The sequence below is a fragment of the Otolemur garnettii genome, unplaced genomic scaffold (assembly GCF_000181295.1).
Source record: "Otolemur garnettii isolate 467f Iridium unplaced genomic scaffold, OtoGar3 scaffold00028, whole genome shotgun sequence".
Classification (NCBI taxonomy): Eukaryota; Metazoa; Chordata; class Mammalia; order Primates; family Galagidae; genus Otolemur; species Otolemur garnettii.
Window position 1 is genome coordinate 15,084,522 of NW_003852423.1, and position 21,142 is coordinate 15,105,663.

General features: G+C 37.2%; 1 protein-coding gene across 1 annotated transcript in view; it reads left to right on the plus strand.

Moving 5' to 3' along the window:
- BBS9 (Bardet-Biedl syndrome 9) overlaps positions 1-21,142 on the plus strand; it is a 462,348-nt gene that overhangs the window by 366,034 nt on the left and 75,172 nt on the right. The window contains exon 20 of the mRNA XM_003788573.2: positions 12,476-12,658. Within this exon, the coding sequence (XP_003788621.1) occupies positions 12,476-12,658 (183 nt within the window). The remainder of the gene's footprint in view (positions 1-12,475; positions 12,659-21,142) is intronic.

Consider the following 21,142-nt stretch of genomic DNA (forward strand, 5'->3'; position numbering starts at 1 on the left):
ATTGCAGGGTTACAAACTCAGATGATTACAAGAGCAGGCAAGTAACAGTTGTAGATGTAAACCAATAAGAAATAATGTGCAATACTCAAATGTTTTTCTGAACTAAAGGCATTCAAACATTCAAATATGGGTTTATTTAAAAGAGAGACACACAGAGGAATATGTGGGCCCTTTATCCCCGGAAGTCACTTACTGGGGAGGACTCTTTTATAGGTGTTTGTCATATTCACTTAACCTGGTGGTCATTTGTATAGCACCTGTCATCTAGCATAGGTAAGTAGATAGGTAGGTAGAGGTGTGTGCGTATGTGTGTACCTAAGGATACGATGCGGCACACTGGGAAATGCTTAGGCTTTGTAGGTTTTATATAGACCTGGTTTAAATCTTGGCATTGCTGAGTGATTTTGACCAACTTGTTTAATCTCTCTGAATTTTGTTTTCTTCATCAGTCAAAAATAATTATCTAGAGGGGTTGTTAAAAGGTTTAGGAATAATATACATGGAGTTCTCAAGACTGCACCTGGCACATATTAAATATACAAGTAGCCACTGTTGTTTTTGTTAATACATTTGTTTTTCTTGTTAGACTGTTAGTTCTTTGCAGGCAGCTCTTAAATCACATGTCTCTCCGTCACTTAGCACACACTCAATGTTGCATACTACCTTTGCCAATTTGGTCATGCATACTCTTAAATTCTTTTCAGTAAGTAACGATAGCCATCAAAAAGCTTGCAATAGATGAGAATGAGCTGCCTCTCTACAACCTCTCCCTAGTTAAAATGAAATGGTAGTCACATGTCAAATTTTGTCATACACAAAGACAGTTATTAAATAAACATAAGCATGAAACAACTCATACAGCCTATACTATAGGCTGAGTGAGGCCCAGTTGCTTTTAGGAACTAGACCACCATCTTTCTGGAAAGGTTCAATTTGAGACAGATTCGATAGTAATTCAAGGCAGGATCCCTTTTCCCTCATAGTGGGCATCAAGTAGCTAGAAATCTTCCCCAAAGGCAAGACACAGAATCATTAGGCTTAGGTCTTGGACTTCATCACATTAGTGTCTTGCTATATTCATATCCCCTATTCAAGCATAGGAAAGTATGAGTATAAAAATATTCAGCTAGTCCACATATATTTAATACTAATAATTTTGCCAATAAACTCATTTCCAATATCCATAGCGCCATTTATCAAAGTTGTGATTTCAGCAACAAAAACCTATTTCTGACATTCATTATGATAATTAGAAATTCTCTAGTATTGCTGGAGACAGAAGTAGCCTAAGTGTTTGTGGTAGCCGTCTCTGGCTTGTGTGCTTTGCTTCTGATGGGGAGGCTCCCTGTTCTGAACACAACAAAATCCCTGACTTTGGACAGTGGATCATAGCCAGGGTGATTTCCTCCTCCAGAAGACATTTAACAATGTCTGGGGACATATTTAGTTGTCACAACTGGTGGTAGAGGGTTTCTATTGGCATCTATTATGTAGCATGAGGGATGCTGCTAAACTTTCCAGAACAAAGAATTATCTGGCTCCAAATGTCTTTAATGAAGAGATTGAGAAAACCTGTTCTAGAGTGTAAACTGACTTACATGCTCATGTCATCTGACCCTGTCTGTGATGATGTATTTTAAAGTTAAGTTATAGACTTTATATCACTTACAACATAAATTTAGCAATAAAGACGAATGAATGTAGAAATTCATGTAATGTATTGCATGTGGAAGATATGAATTTAGAGTCCAGTTATTTACAACCTATGGTAGACCCAATAAATATCATAGCCTACAAATACTTTTCTAAAATGGCAGGCCTTGGTCTTCACCTGGAATCTAGGGATGGACTTCGCTTGCCCAAGTAGTGCTCCTATAAATTACCATCTAAATGGTTAACTCTTATGCTACTGAGTCATCAGAATTTTTAATTTTCTCCAGTATTACAAACATGCATTGAATGCCTGCTGTGAGCCAGAGACTGTGGGAGGGTACAGCAAACAATAAAACAGTCTCTGGCCTGGAGGAGTTTATAGCACAGTAGAAATCAGGCATAACATATCTTCAGCAAGGCCACTTCCAATTATAATGTTCCAACAGCCTATTATTGTAGAATTAACCTGCAGTTTACCCTAGCTCCACTCCATGTGAAACCAGGCAGCTCTACTCATTGCCTTTTGTATTATTTCTATGTGGCCTGATCCATATAGGCCTATACATGTCTTGCCAGAGAACCACCAGATAGTCGTGGTGTAACTACTATTTTATCTAAAAAAGCAAAAACATATAAAATCCACAAATGTCCAAAAGAAACAGACCCTCTGCAAAACTAGAAGTTAGACTTTTACCTCTTAAACTCGGGAACCAAGAAAATGATCGATAGCATTACCAGTGCTGCTGGAGTCTCCAGGCTCCCTTTTTTGCCTTTTTGGGTGAATCATCATCATGCTCTAATTGATCTCATGTAATAATGTGTCTTAGCACTTGTTGCCTTAGCTGAAAGAATGCTTTTAGGACAGACACCCAGCCAACTGCCCATCTATCCATCATTTCCCTTCATTGGAGATGGCACTCAAGTCTGTGTGGGTGGCTATGTAATTACTGACATGTCTGCACGTAAGAATGTGGCCTGAAACATTCTAAACTTAGAAACTATTCAAATCAGACCTCATGGATGTTGTTTTTGGAGAGTGATAACTGTGGCATTCTCCAGGGCTTGTAAAACCAGCTCTGACATTGCCAACCATAGATTCCAGCTTTAATAGCGATCTGTTCAATGAGTAACCTTAGTCCAGAGAACATTCATTCTTCTTTTTACAACTTGATTCCATTAATTATTATTTTTTAAATTGGGGTTTCACTTGGCTATAGGTAGATAATTTTATGGAAAGGGGTAAAAATATGGTCAGCCAGGGGGGAAAAATAGGTAAAAATAGTAATCAGGCTTGAGATCAGCTGTATTTTTAGCTTTATATTAGCCAAGCATTGGAGTTCATTTCCTTTCATCTGATTAAGTTACATGTCTATTTGGTGAATAAACTTTGCAGAAATAGCAAAATTTGTCTCTGTGTCACTTGTAAATGATTTATTGTCTCTCTCATTTAACCTTTTTATGTATTAATGATATATATGTATATATTTAAAAGTCCCAGCCAAAGTCTATATTCCAGCTCTGCCTACCTTTTATATTCTTCTGGGAAAACATTTAAAAAGAAAAAAAAGAGTTCTACAGTATATAGTATAAAGTAATTTCTCAGGAATAATTTGTTTTTCTAAAACCAGTTTTATGAGAATTCTCAAGGCATTTTGCAAGTGCGGATTGGTATCAGGGAAAATTATAACCCTAGATCAGAAAAGTCATTGTGACGTCCAAGAGTCACATGATCATACCTTGGTGTTCCAAAGCATCAGGTGGTTTAGCCAATTAGCAGGTCTCTTTTTATGAAGACAAATAATTTTTGTGACTGAATTTTTTTTTTACCAAATGGGTATACTTTTCCTATTGTCTTAAAAGCTACCCCAAATGGTACAATAATTAACAATGTATTCTAATTCTGGTTTGGTTTAAAAATTTAAGCAAAATGCATGCTGAACCTGAGGGGAATCTCAGGTTTTCTTGTCATATGAAGTACAATAGAACATAATCAGTCTACTATCCTATTTATAATAAATAACATGGTAGCAAAAATAGTCAAGAATTAGATTCGTCCTACGCCTTCAAAGTCAAATCCCCAGGCTTCTCTTTTTATCTAGCCCAAACTTCAACATGTGGATACTGAATGCCCATAGGTAATAAATTAGTTTTAAGCTTGCTGCTCAAACACTTCTTACATGTTTGTCTGGCCTTTAAACCATCTCCCTGCTGTTTCTTTTTCATTTTAAACCTTATTTCATTGCTTTTGCTAAAAGAACAGTTTTGGATACAGATTGATTCTTTTCAGCCAAAGTAAAAGTTTAGAGCTGGTAACTTTTTCTTTTTCCTTATTGCAAGGCCTTTGCCATCCATGTTGGAGTATGCAGCAAATGCCATCACGAATAACATGGATGAAAGGGAAGAATGCCCTATTTCTTGCCTGCTCCCAGCCTGAAAGAATGTCTTTCTAACCGGAGGGCTACTATGTGAAGAATAAATCCATTTCAGCAGTCATTAGCGCTGTCTATAGCTTGGTGTTAGGAAGCTCTGGCTAAAGGGGAACTGGAGCAGTTTCTTTTTAAGTAGATGACAGATACAGTGAGGCAGGTCTGTTGTTTCCATGTGACATCACTTGGGTTCTATTCAAATTGGGAGCCTGACAGTGCCTGATTCAATGTGTCTAAGATTCAAGAGGCGGTTCTGGTGTGACTCTTAATTGTACAGTATTTTTAGATGCACCAGATTTGAGGTTCAGGAATTCATCCAGCATTTATGGGACACCCAATGTGTACTAGAAATTTGTAGGCATTTCGGGGTGGGGTCTTATCAATTAAACTCTTTTTACACTGGAATTTTCTGCAAATTTTTAGTATGACTTTTGTTCTCCTTTCCTCTGCTTTTTCATATTGTATGTCAGAAACATTTTATTTAATCACCAGACTTTCTCTAGCATTTTCAGTGAGATACAAAAGAAAACAAAACAAGTCAGAGGATTTCTAGAGAATAAGTCATACGAGGCAAAGTCCTGTGTGGATGATTTAATAGAATTGTTAAAGGAGTGAATAAAAGGACTCCAACATGTATAACTTGTGTAGGTTTTAGTAATATATTTGATGCAGGGTCTTATGGCATTTTACTTTGAAACTTGGTTAAACTTGGCTAAAAAATGAGCATTGTCTCATTGAGAGACCACAGAGTGAGGATCAGGGAAAAGAGAGGAGGTGTCTTGCCTAATTTGGGGAAGAGGTAGTTGGTAGTGTGCTCACAAGTCCAGCAGAAGGGTCTTCTTCTTTTGTTTGTTTCTTTTTTTTTTTTTATTGAATGGTAACTATGTACATTAATGCACTTCTGGCGTACAGTGTGGTATTTTCACACACAATCTGAAGCACTTCCATCAAACTGGTTACCATAGCCTTCATGTCATTTTCTTAGTTATTGTGTTAAAATGTTCATTTTCTACTCTTAGAAAGATTCACTTGTACCCTTCTAAGATAAACCACAGAAGTGATCTCTCCATTCGCCCTCTCCTCTTCCTCCCCCTCCCCATATTCTTAGGCTGTTATTAGGTTATACCTTTCATATAAAAGGTATAAATTAATTTCATAATAGGGGTGTGTACATTGGATACTTTAAAGGGTCTTCTTTTTCATTGTCATTTGTATTCCAATAGAAAACGGAGAATTTGCTTGATGTTACTAAACTGAAATGAACCCCAAACTATAAGGAATATTAAGAAATAATATTGCCAACAGCAAGTAAGTAGCATTACTACTGCTCATACTTAGATCCCATTGACTCCAAAGTCACATGTTATTCCATCATCTTTAAGGTCAATGAGACCCAGTTGCAATATGATATAGCCATTAATTTACCAAGATTTTTGCCTAAGGGAGCTTTTATATATTTGTTTACTTGCCTTATATGAAGTATACTTTCATATTACTTTTATTCTCATGTTATTTTCATAGCCTTATTCAGATATAATTTAAATTTATGCAATTCACCAATTAAAAGTATATAATTCAGTGATTTTTAGTATATTCACACGTGTGCTGCCCTACCACAATCTTAGAACATTTCATTTTCCCAAAGGAAACCCCACATCCATTAACAGTCACTTCCTATCCCCTTCTATGCTCCACCCACTTCCAGCCTAAACAACTACAAATCTACTTTTTGTGTTTATAGATTTGTCTGTTCTAGGCATTTCATATAAATGGAAATAATATGTGGTTTTGTGATGGGCTTCTTTATAGCATAACATTTTTGAGATTCATCCATGTTGTAGCAGGTATAAGTGCCTCATTTCTTTTTATGGCTGAATAATATTCCATTATATGGCTATGTGGTATTTTGTTTATCCATTCACTGATTAATAGATATTTGAGATTTGCCTATTTCTTGGTTATTATGGATAATGCTACTAGGAATATTCACGAGCAAGTTTTGAAGTGGAAATAAATGTTCCTATCACTGGGGCACATACCAGAAGTGGAATTACTGGGTCATATGGTAACTCTAAGGAACTGCCAGACTGCTTTCTAAAGCACCTGCACCCTACTACATTCCCACCAGCGATGTGTGAGGATTCCAATTTCTCCACATCCTTGCCAACACTTGTTATTGTCCATCTTTTTATACCTCTCATTTAATTCTCATAATCCTAGGAATTAGCGAAATAAAAACATTCATATTGTTATTTGTAGATAAAAACTCCAAGTCAATGAACATTAAACAAGAAGCCTAGTGTGTGTGCAAATAGAGGGAAAGAAGTAGCATGGATAGTTCAAAACAATAAGTCACTAAAAAGGAATTTAAAAGCTTTTGAATTGCTGTTCCTGCCCTCCTCCCACACATGTTGTTATGCAACTGTTAAGAATTTGTAAGTGTACAATTCGGTGGCACTGGAATAATCACAATGTTGTATAGCCGTCACTGTTACGTGTATGCAAAATGTTCTCATCACCAGTATAAACCATGTACCCATTACATAACAACTTCTCATTCTTCACCAAAAAAAAAAAAACAAAACTTTTTGAATCAGACACTTGTCACCATGTTGGATGTTAGAGATCGAGTTTTCCTCATTTTAGAGATGATAAAACCAGAGGCCAGAAAAGAGAGGTAAATTGAACCCTGACATAAAGCTACTAGGTAGCAAAGCCAGAACTATAATTGAAACCCTGTTTCCTTGGCTGCCAGGCCATTGCCTAGTTCAGCACAGCCTATTGCATTCTTCCCTAGGGTAGGTAGAAGTTTATCCGTATGATAGGAACTCCATTTGCTTAATTCATTTGTCCATGTCGGCCTTTTATTAAAATAAACCTATCTTAATTCATATGGGGTATTGGAAGGTCAGCAAAGCTGAAACCTCCCATCGGGAGCTACTGATAGAATTTGTTCCACATATTGACTATGATGAGACTGATGTGCAGGCAGAAAATTAATGCAGGCAGTGCTTCATGATGATGTTTCTTGGGTCAGATTGCTTGGCTATGAATTCTGGCTCTGCTGCTTACTAACTGACCCTTTCTATACTTCTCTTTCCTTATTTTTAAAATAGGAGCAATAATAGTGTCTACTTCGTAGAACTGATATGAGAATTAAATGGAATAATCCCTATAAAAGGGTTAGCACAGTGCCTGGATCCTATAATATAAAGCTCTCCATGAATGTTGACAATTAGCATAGAACATCAACTTGCTCAGACCACTGAAAACATTGTAATGTGAGATTTATAGAAAATAAATGAATCATCCTTTATCACATTTTGATATAAAACTAATCATACTTTATAAAGTAGCTTCATTAAAGGAGCAGGCCTAGAAAATAGCTGTTTTATGAAATCTTCATATTTTTGAGCTATCTCAAACATAATAAAATTCTCATTTGTTAAGAGAAAAATACTTGGGCAGCACCTATGGCTCAGTGAGTAGGGTGCCGGCCCCATATACTGAGGGTAGTGGGTTCAAACCCGGCCCTGGCCAAACTGCAACAAAAATAGCCAGGCCTTGAGGCAGGTGCCTGTGGTCCCAGCTACTCTGGAGGCTGAGGCAAGAGAATCGCCTAAGCCCAGGAGTTGGAGGTTGCTGTGAGCTGTGACGCCATAGAACTCTACCCAGGGGGACAAAGTGAGACTCTGTCTCTATTAAAAAAAAAAAGAGAGAGAGAGAGAGAAAACCTCAGTATGCTAACTTCCCATCCTTACAAATTATTAACTAATTTTCTTTATACTGTAATTTTGGGTAGTATCAACTAACTTTGGGCAGAAATCAGCCAATTTAAGTTGACCTTATATTAAAAGCTCCAAAAAATGAGAATGTTTAACTGATGCACATACCATATATGCCTATTATGGACGTAATATATTAATAGTGTTTTTCCTTGGTAGCTTTGCTTAATTACCAACATAAAAATCCACTGGATTTTTTTTATGGGCCTGCTTATATACATTTGTGTATCAGGGCAAAACAAGATTGGAATCCTGGCTCTGGCTCTTCTCTGCCCTCATTTATAACCACAGGCAATGTCCTTAATCTAAACTCTTGTTTGCTTAGCAGGAAGTGGGGACACAAAAGGTCAACAAATCCTACCTCAAAGGGTTGTCATGAGGACCAGATGATAGCCTGGCTATAACAGCCCTTTGCACAGTGCCTGGCCCATGGTCAAGCCTCAGTAAATGACAACTAAACAGCAATGTAGGGGGTTTTATGTGCCACACATGAGATTTGGAGGCAGAGTCAATGGTAAGGTTACGTGAAGAAATTGGACATGTGCATGTTCACTAGTATGATTCATGTCTACTCTGCCGTTGCTGCTGCTGCTTTCCTGTAACCAATTTTAGAGCCTATCTTGGCAGCTGAAAGTATTTGGGATTAATTTCACACTCACTTTATGAGTTGAGCGTTTTCCTGCAAGCAGCTCCCTGGGCCTCTGCCTCATTAGTTTGGCATCAATTGATATGGTAGTTGGACTGAGATGTCCTTTGGGGTCTCCATTTTATTTGGAAACCTTCAATTTGAAAAAGCAAAACAAAGGCCATCAACACATTGTGCTTGAAATGGTTAGCATTTATTGTTTCCTAAACTCCTCCCTTTCTGTAGTTCTGTTGAACACCAGGGAGCACACATCTTATTCTGTCATCGATGAACCTTGAAAAATCACTTTTTCAAATTTAAGTCCTGCCAGCTGGTTGGCCTCATTTCTCAGTTCAGGTGAGCAGTGAGATCTTCTAGGGCTTGGTTACACAGATCTGAATCTTGATGGTTCTAGTTTTTCCAGCCCTTTTTACTATGTTAATTCTGCTAAATTCATTTGGCACTCATGGAGTACAAAGTAAACTTGGCTGTTACGTGTAAAACTAAATTGAGAACATGGAAATCTGTTTAGTATTTCATGCTGGCCAGTAGGTCAGGAAGATTTTCCTTGGGGGTAATTTACATGAAGAATTGTTTATCCCATGTCTTTCCAATTTCTGTGACCATTTGGGGATAGCAGACTCTTTCCACAATGGCACAGAAATCTATCCAATGAGACAGAGACTTAAGAGAAGCAATGCTTCTCCTGGATTGATGTATTTTGGGCCTTGCTCAGGAAAGATCCTGTGGCTTGGGCTGCTGTCTCACTGAGAAGTCATTCTTCCATCACAGCTGTGTTTAGCAAGTTGGGTGGATCCATGAACAGACATGCTGTTATACTTAGTGAGAATTTTCCCTTGATAGTGAGGAACATGCATAAAAGCTTCACTTAAGTCCAGCAAATGTCCCAAATATTTATCATGATCCGATCACTGCGTAGAGTGCAGCCTCTATCAACTAACACCCACACTCAATGGCTCCCAGTGTCTGCAGAGCTGGTTCATGCTCTTCACCCTGACTTCTGGTTCTTCTGCAGCAGTCACCCAGCTTACCTCTTTAGTCTCATCAAATGCTGTTCTTAAACTGGAATATCTACTCTTTTCCTAATAAGCAGCTTTTACTTTTCTGCTTTAATACTTTGTTCAAGTTGTTTCCTTCACTTTTAAAGCCCCCTTATCCAATATCTATTCTTTAGGATGGATTTCAGGTACCTCTTTTCACTGGCATGCTGGTAAATATTTAGCAACAGACTCTCTGGGGAGAAGGGGAAAGAAAGGAAGATTGGCTTTATAGTATTTGTTGATTTCCAAGCTGTGAATACTTTCACTATGGCTGACTTCAAGCTACCAACGTGAGGTCTCAGAATGCAGAGTTGGGAAAAAATGGCTATATAAGACAGTTGCAAAGTGGTTCCCAAATGCAGACACAGTAGGCATAAATAACCTCAAAAGCCTAGATAATAAAAAAAAAAAAAAGCCTAGATAATAGTAGGAAGTAATGAGTGTTGGGCATTTATTACCTTTGTTTTTTTAAGTATTCATTTAAATTACTTAAAAGTTAAATATTAAATTATTAGCATGAATTTTGCCATTAATTTTTATGTTCTCAATGCAGTTTTAAATGCAAGCATAAGAGCATTTTACCTGTATACATGAATGCACATAACTCTTCTACTCATGTGCATGCTCCACTGTCCCATTAATTTCACTCACAAAGCACAAACTCAGAAAATTATTCAGAATTTCAAGGCAGAGACAACCAAGCACAAAGCCTTTCTGAATAAAATTATTCAGAATTTCAAGGCAGAGACAACAACCAAGCACAAGGCCTTTCTAATCTTGGGCACAGGTTGCCTGCCCTGTGTATAGTAGTGGGCCAATTTGTGGGCCGCAGCGTTCTCACCTGCGAAGGACAGATAATGCCAAGCACGTTCAAGGGTGAAGGTTGGTTGAAGGCACAGGGCAGAATGCTTGGCATGCAGGCTTTATTCAGATAGTTGGAGGGTCGCATTAATATAATAATCGTGCTGTTAATGGCTGCTCCTTTATGGTCCATGAGGTCTTCCTTATCTGGTCAGTATTTACCTCCTCCACCTATTTTCCTTTCTGTGTTATGAATTCTTTGAAGGTGGAGATTACGTCTGTCACCATTGAATTCCCTACAGTGCTTCCTGCAAAATCTTGTACATACATGGCACTCAGTAGGTGTTTATGACCTTGATCTTTGTATGATTTGGAGTTTTTGACAATAAACATCTGTGTCATACGATGGTTCCATAATGAAGCTTAATTGGTAACATTCACAGGAAGAAAAAGAGTATAAACTTGGACTTTAACAGGAGTCAGTTGTAACCATATGATTCCAGGTGTTTTGGTTTAAGGAAAAGTGGCCTCTCTTCATCTCTTCGAGGGGACTTCTTGAAGTAATGGGAAAGGGATGAGTTCCAAGCTCCATTTGAATAAAAGAGGCCCCAGGGATATTAACTCTGGCCCATAGTAATCCATCCCTTTGCTAACTTCTTTCACACTTACTTTCTGTTCTGCACAATTAGGACTTTATTATAGTAATGTTTCTTCCCAGTAATTGGTAGTGTGTGTATATATATATATATATATATTTTTTTTTTTTTTTCCCAATAAGTTGCCAAACGCTTGTGGGCTGTAAGAATAATGTGTACTTCCTTTGAATGCAAATGGGAAGTAACACAGAACTAGGCACATAGTAAGCAATGTACTTAATGTAATGCTGGTCTTTATTCAAACTCCCATGACTCTCTGTAGAGCCTGAGGTGAATTGTGATTGCCTTTTATAACTCCCACAAGCCCTTTCAACTGGCAAGGAATCCTTGTGATCCCAGTGTTGTCAGGCACGGACCTTCAGTGCTCTGTCTTTCCCTAACCTATATCTCTTTTCCAGTGTCTCCCAAACACTCTGAGGACTCTTCCCCTACAGTCCCTCTCCCCATATGGCATTTGGAGACCACATAGCTATACCTTCTATTCATTTAAATGATATTTTTTTAACAAGGCCTTTGGGCTGATGTCAGTAAGCCATGAAATATCACCAAATAGATCATCCGCAGCAGACTTCTAAAACTCAGCTCTAACCCTCAAACTGATGGGGGCTTGTTGTTGGTCTGGGGATTGTTGGATGCCTTGAGCTCTGGGGCAGTCAGTTCATTACTTTTAATGAGCACAAAATTCGCCAAGACATTAAAATAAAATAAAACACCAATGGGAAGTCTTGGATGTTCTATCGAATTGTTGCTTTAGTTCTTTTTTTTCCATGAGATTATTCAAAAGGATGAAGGAAAAAAAAAAAAAAAAGAAAAGCCAATTCTGTCCACTTTCGCCAATTTTATCTTAACACAGCCTGAACTTTTTTTTCCCTTTCAGCTCCCTATGGGTTGTTGGCTCACATTTGTGTTAAAAATGGCTTTTCTCAACTGACCAAGTGTTTGAACATTATCTACCTTTTAGGTATAATAAGAAATATTGGCTATCCCAATACTATGTCACATATAAAAACTAATGAGAGGAAGACAGTTATTTTCTGGAAAGGGTATAATGAGGTTATTATTTTGAACTATAAGGCAAATGCAATTATTTTGATAAGAATATTTTAATTGATCAATCTTTGTGACTAGTAGTAAAGTTTGTGATGACTTTATTGGAAGTTACTTGTATTACTATATATTGAAGAAGGTCAACTGACGGTGAAGCAGATACTGAACAATGTCCCCCCTAACCTGTTTTTGTAGATATTTTCATCTCCTGGCCATATGGATTTGGAATTACTCTTAAGCATTTTTATAAAGAAGGAAGTGAGCAGATGAATGATAACTCTTTTATTACTCAACATAGCTTGGGTTTGTGGAAGACGAAGTTCATCAGATGTTTTAAAGTAAAACTAAAGTGTGCCAAACATAATTTGTCAAGGGCTCCAGAATTGTGAAATTGTCCCTAACTGAAGTGTAATTTCTACAGGTAATTGCTCTAGCAGATGCGCTAGAGGAAAACCAGGACAATCTGTTCCAGTCATTTACCAGGCTGAAAAGTGCCACCCATTTGGTGATTCTGCTGATCGGGCTGTGGCAGAAGCTCAGTGCTGACCAAATTGCTATTCTGGAGGCAGCATTTCTGCCGCTGCAGGAAGATACTCAAGAATTGGTAAGGATACACAACCTGCAGTGGGAACAGCCAGTATTATTGAAAAAAAAAAAAAAAACGATTTTAAGAAGATATCACATGGCTATCACATTTTTCTAAGGTATCAAATGAGGCTTTGGTTTTATACAAAAATGCTGTTCTTCCAACCATAATAAAAATGTCAAATGAAGGCCTATTTTGTAAAGCTATTTTAAAAATAGGTATATAGTCCATTTTTTTGTGGTATCCTGTCTGTTTTTTATATGTTCTTTAATCACTTAGAAGTCAGGGAAACAGTTGTTTGATGGCCTGAGTGACGGCAGTAACCTTCAGATTAGCTAATCCTTTCCTTTTCCTCCAGAGTAAACACTTTGGCCATTTTAATTTGCTCTACCTCCTTAAATTTAAGTGTCACTTCAAAGGTTAGAGAGAGCTGAGATAGCCTTGCTAAAAATGGCAGGAATAGTTCCTTACATTTATAGTTTTTTGTATGTAGTTTTAAAACTCTTAACCTTGACCCTTATAATAGCTAGTTTAGAATAAAAAGAGGAAAAATGAGGGTGGCATTTAGAGTTTTCAGTGAAGGATTATTTATGTAAAAACATCCTAGAACCCTTGAATTGTAGAGATATATGTGACCACCAGGTGCTGTTGGGGGATTTTTTGTGTGTCTTAACTTACAAATAAATATTATATATCTTGAGTAATAGATACCCTTGAACTTAGTTTTTTGTACCGAAGGAAAATATTTCAAGGGAAAATCCTTTCCGATTCATTTTTAAACCCAGATACGAGTACATAGTACTAAAATTAACTGTATTAAAATGAATGTTTTCAAGTGGTTGTTAGGTACAGGTGCGATTTTAGGTATTTGGTAAGAAATACCTCATTCAATCTTAAACATAACCCTATATGATAGTTAAGGTACTGTGTTCATATCCATTTTACATATGGGGAAATTTAGGCTTGGAGAAATAAGTATTTTTCTGAAACTAGGGGGCAGTAGAGCCAGGACTAAGGTCTGTCCATCTGTAGTTTAATGAACAAAGTCATGAACGTAATTCTGAGAACCTCAAGTTTTATCAGCTGAATCAAATCTTCTACAGTTGGGTCAAAGAATTGTCAGAAAGAAAAAAAAAGACAAGCTTCTATGTCCCAAACAAAATACTCAAATAAATAAATTGGAAAAAATTCGGAACATACATTTTTAGAGACAAATAATACAAGGAGATCGATAAATTAAAATGGCAACTAAAATTGACCTTTGAGAAACTAAAAAAGGAGACAAAAGTGCAATACTATGAAGGAGGGAACGGCTAGGGTTGCAGTAATAAGAATGAGGCTATCACTGATGAACTCAGGGAAGACTTGAGTAGCTTCAGTTCAGAATCACTGCAGTCCAGTTTCTGAATGGTTCTAAATCTCTCCTTCCGTAGCTGTTAAGATGGAAACTATAATTGGACCTACCCAATAAGTTGTAACTGGAATTAGATGAGGTGATCCAATAGTGGGTTAAAGCTTAGTAATCATTTTTGGAAGTAGTTTGTACATTTTACATGTAGTATTCATATTCCTTGCTGAAGTCATGCAAAATAGGTATCAGTACCGTTTTTATAGTTAATGGTTCATCTCCATGACTATACTCGAGGGCAGGAATAATATCTTACTCCTTTTTATATTCTCAGTACCTGGCACGATGCCTGAGCACAGTATGCTCAGTATTTGTTTGGTAGATGAATGGAGAAGAGGGTGAAAACTAACAAGCGTGACCTGTAGATGCGGTCTGTAGCACGAGGAGGAAGGAGGTTAGTCTCAGCCACTTAATTTGCAGGGCCCAGTGCAAAATGAAAATGTGGGTTAAAAAGGAGGAGAAAGGTGCTAAAGTGCTATTAAAACTGGTACTAAAAACAAAGCGTTTTTTTCTTTCTACAGTCTCTTTCTCTTGACTTGACGTGTCATGGTGTTTTTATTTGCTGTTGTATGTTGTTGTCAGTAAGGAAAAATTAAAACTTTAAAATGTTAGTGTGAAGTTTTCCATGATTTTTATAATGTGCAATGTGGCTTTGAAATACAAATATGAAAGCATTAAATGAATACAAAATTACATAATTTGTATTTCATAGCTTGTGTATGCACGTGTATTTTGTTCTTACAAAACTATGGAATTGCTGCACAAGAAGTAATTGTTTTGTTTCACTTCTTGGTCCGTCCCCATTTCCAATGCTCTCTACCTGTAGCTTTGTAATGAGGAAGGAAAGACTGAATGGAAAAGCAACTCTGCATCCCTCTATCTTTCCCTTTCTGTTTTAATCATGTTTAGTGTAAGTGCTTGGATCATATAAGGGAAGTAATAGGAGTAAGAAAAGTTATAATCCCCTCCCTTAGTTGCTTGTGTTGCTCTGAGTTCTGTTGGCTTATATCTTCATTCAAAATGAGTTCTGGCTGTGTTAACCAGTTTGATGGAAGTGTTTCGGATTGTGTGTGAAAACCCCACACTGTACCCCAGAAATGCGTTAATGTACATAGTTACCATTCAATAAAAAAATAAATAAATAAAAAAGACTTGGCCTAAAAAAAAAAAAAATGAGTTCTGGTTCTAATGAGAAGCTCTGCCAAGGCTCTTGGTGCCCCTGCTAATCAGTCTAGATGTAACATGTCTTGATACTTGCGTGGCTTTTCCTGAACTCCCCCCGCCCCCACTCATCATGGGGCCATAGGAATTCTGAGCTCCTGGGGCTACATGTGAATGGGACAGAAGGAGCGAGGGGGCACATATATTTTTCCCATCTTCCCTTCTCATACACCTGCTTCATTGCCCCATCAAACAGCATTTACTAAACACAAGTTCAAAGGTAAAATTAGTAAGAATTTCAGGATAGTGACAACAAAACATAAAAGCAGGCAGCAGTTTGAGGGGAGAGTCTTTCTGACCCCAGGGCCCTGTGCAACTGCACAATTTGAATGCTCCTGAAGCTGACCCTGAGGCATGATTAAATTCAAAGGAAGACCTTCCTAGAAATCAATCTTCTACCTGTAGGAACTGGAACTCATGAGAGATTGTGGTATTTCCTACTCAACAGATCTTTAAAAACAGCCTTATTTGTCTGGAAGTCTATAAATATGTTCATCCTTGTAGGCAGGTGAATGGACTTGGCCTCTTCTCAGAGCCCCTTTCTACCCTGTCTCTATATTCTCTACTGTTATACATCCCAAAACATGTAATTCTTTCACCTCTTTTCTGAATTTGATAAGATTAGAAGGGGTGTGTACTCGTTATGTCTATTGGAGTCATTAATGAGACAAGACATTTGATAAAAACGTAACTTGGAGAAGAATGAATCAAAAAATACATTTTAATACTGCTTGTTATGCTCTTCATCTTTAATTAGGTTGTGGTATTCACTTTGGACTTATGCTATTGAGACAGCTTATATGTCCTGAAAAAAAAGGAATCCCTTTTCATTCTTTAAGACATACGCATACAGTATGTGGTTTTGACATGCTAGTTCACAATCCCTCACGTTATGCCTTTAGACCTCACAAATAAATGTTATGTGATGGATATCCCACTGAGATGTGAAAATGAAATATGCAAACCTGAAATAACTTGGAAGAAGGGTGAGGCAGGGAAGAAAGCAGTCTCTTACCAGAATGTTGAAAATATATCCCATATTGAAGTTATTATGATACCACAAAAATCTGAATGTAATTTAGATGGTTTGGTTGAGGGTGGATGGCAGAGTACATGTGTAAGGAGGAGAATTTTAGACATGTGGACAACATTTTCAAAAGAGACTCTCAGCTCAAGGTCAGATGTCCCGCAAGTATTGAGAGTCAGAAGAAAGTGCTCAGATGTTTTATTTACATTTCAGACTACTCTGCCTAATGATTTGTTGCGTTGTTATTTAGATGGCATGTGTCAAAAGGCAGGCTAAATGCAATAGTCATCATTGGAATATTTTCTCCCTAATGGCATCAGGTTCACAAAGCAAAAATATTTAGAATTTGTTATTGCTAATTCACACTATATTATTAGTATTTTGTTTAAAATATCATTAAATTTGGAACAGGATTCATCATTGCTGTCCTTAATCTGTCTCTTTAGTAATACTTTTCTGTTTTTGTCACTTCTCAGTATTATTTTGAGGCAAATAAATACTGCTTATTACAGACTATTCTGTGTAATTTTTTAAGGTGCTGAAAGTTATATATGCCAATGTATTTTTGTGGGGATACCCCTTCTCACTTTAAGAAATGTATTAGATGTTCCATTTGGTGTCTCCAAAAGAAACTCAGTTCCATTGGTGGATTTAATAATCTGGTACTGTGCCTACCATCTTCCTCTGATGATGAAGTATTGCCCCAAGTAATTTCTGTCTGAGTATCTGACAGGGCAATTTTAAAATGAATTTTTTTCATACCTGTCAGGTTAGGAGCTGAGGATATTTCAGAGTATTTAAATTCTCAATGTAAAATTTAAATATATTCTTATTTACCCATTCTACTTGAAGGTTTATGGAAAGTACTGTGTCTGCTGTGGTCAGTGAGGGTTGTATTACTGGTCTGAGTCTGAGAGAGCGTTTAGTTGTGATATTTTACACATCTTCCTTTAGTGATGCTGCATGGAGCATTGTGGAGCTTTGTCATACATTCCTCAGAATTGGCCTACTGGGACAAATCTTTTATCCAGTCATTTATTCAGTGAATATTCAGCACACCGTATGTTTTAGGCAGGGTTCTAGGCACACTGCATACCTTAGTAAACAAAGCAGACTTAGAACCCACCCTTGTGGATTTGATTAAACATTGCAAGCAAATATTCTAGTCCTGCATTGCCTAATATGGTAACCACTTGCCACATGACATTTAAATAAAGTGAAATAAAATTAAAATATCACTGGCTGTATTTCAACTGCTCAGTAGCCATATGTGATGAGTGGCTACCTAGATATAGGATATGTTCATCATTGCAGAAAGTTCCATTCTATACCACCCTTGGTTAAAAAGATACAAAAACTGTTTCATTAGTTGAGTTAACCATGCCAGCATTTTTAAACAAATAATAAAAGTAGAGTAAGATACTGAAATTAATCTAGGCCACAGTAGTGTTTTTAGCAGCCCCTATTTTGGGGATCTTAGGTTCATCCTGATCACATGTGCAATAACCAGACACTCTCTCAGGAACAAGAAACTTATCTGGGGAAACTTACGCATCTATAGGAGGGGGAGGCAAGAACTGGCACAGGTGCTGCTACTCACCTACCATATGGCCTTAGTAGACATTGCAACCATCATGGGTTAAGCCCCCACATGGCCTTAGAATCCCTTTAAATACAGCATTCTCGGTTGTCACTATCACTTGGAGTTGGTAGATAGATGAATCCTCTTTGCCCTACCTAACTCTCATTATCCTGATAGACAGCTTGATGACTAAGATTCTTTGTCTAGTAGATGCCAAGAGAGCAATGAGAAGCAGTCTTGGTGTTTCCAAATGGACCATGTCAACTTCTGATGTTCATTTGTGTTCACCTGACTCTAGAGGAATCTGTAAAAAACAGCAACAGTACACTGGTTTGGAGACCTGATCACATGAAATCTTGGAGTTGGAAAGTATTCCGGCACATCGCAGTGCATAACATTATGCCTGACTTTTTCTTTTCTTTCAAAATGCATTCAATATATTTAGTAGATATTACCTACTATTTGAAAAAGAAAAGCTTTATTGTGTTATTAAGGGTTTAATAGTTACCTTCCCTGGCATTGGACTTTAAAATCCCTGGGAAAGTTAGGATGGAAATTTATATCAGTGAGGTAAAGGAACTGGACCTTCAGCCTTTTTTCTTTTTTGATTGATTATTCCTTTTACAAACTGATACAGAAAAAGAAACTTATTTTTGTGAGAAAATAGATGTTTATGACAGGAAATCCTATTGTGCACCGGGACTTATCAAGGCTCACTTACTAGGTTTAAAGACGTTGACGTCACAGGTCAGATTTGATGTAAAAGCCATTGTGCCTGCTGTCTGGATTGAGTGATGACTGTGATGGCTAATCATTACCCTTACTAATGACCTCTTCTTATAAAGCAAACAAAAGGAGGAAGTCTGGTGTCAGTATTAAGCCTGCCTTTATGACTGTGAAAGTATCATCCCAATTATAACTGTCTATGGGAACACAGTGCAGAAAGTAAATATTTGAGTAATTCCCATGATCTTAGCCAGGAAGATAAACATGAAAGAGTTCGTCTCATGTTCATAGTGGCCACATGCCCTGTGTTGTTGCTAGTTTGATGTGATTGGTATTATTTAATTATATAATATTGTACCTCACCAGAGTTGAATGTAACATGTCTCAGAGCCTTTCTGATGACTTTCTTGTTTTAAAAAATGAAATAGTTGAAATACCATAAATATAGTTCCAGATAGGAGCCAAGTAGAATACAGTGCAAAAATTGTGGTTTGTAATTATAAAAACTTCATTTACGACACATAAGAAACAGTGCTTTAATGGACATAATTGATATTATTTATGTACCGAAAAATAAGGAGACTAAATAAAATGAATAAGAGAATTAATTGAATCTTCACTCTCACTCTATACCCTCTCAAATCCTTTGCGACATGGGGTAGGATTTACATATAATAATGTAATAATTCAATTCAAACAACCCTAGTAAGGAAAATAATAATCATTAATTTGATTTCTGGCTGGAAGAATGTTTATGTTAATTAAATTTTTTTAAAAAAATTCATTTACTCAACCTAGTTTGAGTCTACTAATTACAAAGGGATGATTTTCTGTGCCATTACATCTGTGATGACATTTCTGTGACATTACATCTTTAAGAACAATATACCTGGAAATTGGTGACTTTCCGTCCTCTAAAGCCAGCACACATTCTGTGCTGTGGCCACCTGTGCCTGTGTCTCCCTGCATGTCCATGTTCAGTCCAGTCCCTCTGGCCTGCCCTTGCTCATTTGGAAATGTGTCTGGGAAAGCCCCTTGGCTTGGGCCCTTGCTTTTCCCCCTGGCTTTCTGTGGCGGCATCTGAAATTGCCTTTCTGCCTCTGTCTCTATGTCACTGTGCCCTGTGTGTCTCTGCTGTACTCACAGCCCACTGCTCCCCTGTCACACGCCTGCTTACACACTTTCTCCATGGCTCTCTTAGCCCCTGTGTTCAGTTTGAACTCCAGTGCCAGGCAGGCAGTCAGGACTTCAGTCACTTGGTTCCACCATATCAACATTTCTGAAACTCACTTTCTGTGACTCTGCAGCGTCCCCCCTCCATTCTGGCAAGCGGAGTTTCCATGGGTACACAACTTCTTTCTGTCAAGCCAGAGCTAGTAGCACTTTCTTCTCCACTTAAAATAGTGTCCTCTATTTCCTCCTCCATCTCCCCTCTTTAGGAAACAGACCAATGTTTATTTCCTCCTTATTTATTCTGGTTTCATTCTCTTGTGAATTTTACTTGGGTATATGACACAATTTCACTCTCATTATATACTCTAAAATTTTCATATCTGCTTGTCTTACATTTTAATAATTATAAGGACAGATTCTTCTATATCCCCACAGAATTAAAGCAATTACACATCTATTAGTATACAAGTAATTATCTGTGGGTTGCTTGCTACTCCATTTATTTTTGTAATATCTCACATAATTATAGATGGTTTTCCAACACCCAGGTAGTTTTTTTTTTTTATCATTTTTGAAAAGGAAACAAAATACCTCCAATTTGTACCTCCCCCTCTTTTTCTAAGTTAACTCAAATATTTTGGGATTCTATACAAAAGCAAAACCTAGTCTTTCCAGTACAGATGTTAGAAGTTATCAATAGATTAGTTGCCAGACCACCATGAATATATATTCATATATATTTTCATTCACATGTCCCTATAATCCAAATGGGGAATAACTCTTAATTAACATTAGTAAATACAAAACTTTTCAATCTTAGCCAGTGCTGAATATATGCAGTGGTAGGTATGCTTTCCCTATATTGATTTAGACAAATTTGGTAATAAATGATGTTGACAGACATACAGTGAAATAGACTAACCTACCTATTTCTGATATGGTCTTTTCAGAGAGTCTTCTAGGAAAATGTGGGTCATAAAATTAATCCTATACTTGGAGCAGGTAATCTAAGTGAATGCACTAAAAGTAGTAAACTAAATTCCATTGGTACTATAATGCTTATATTTAGAATTATAAAATACTGAAAGAAGCCTACATGCTAATAGTTGTAAAGTATAAACTGTGACTTACCAATTGAATAAAATATTATGTCAGACTAGGGTTCAGATCCCTTATTGAATAAATACTGATCTAGCTTTGTGTCCTGCAGCAAGTTGTGGAACTCACTGAACATTGATTTTCTTTTTTAACTGTCCACTGGTGAACTAAACTATACCCTAAGGACTGGTTCTGCTTTGAAGAGAGGTGACAATGGCCATTCAGATATGATTTCAGGTTGCTTTCTTTTTATGTTCTTACTGAAGC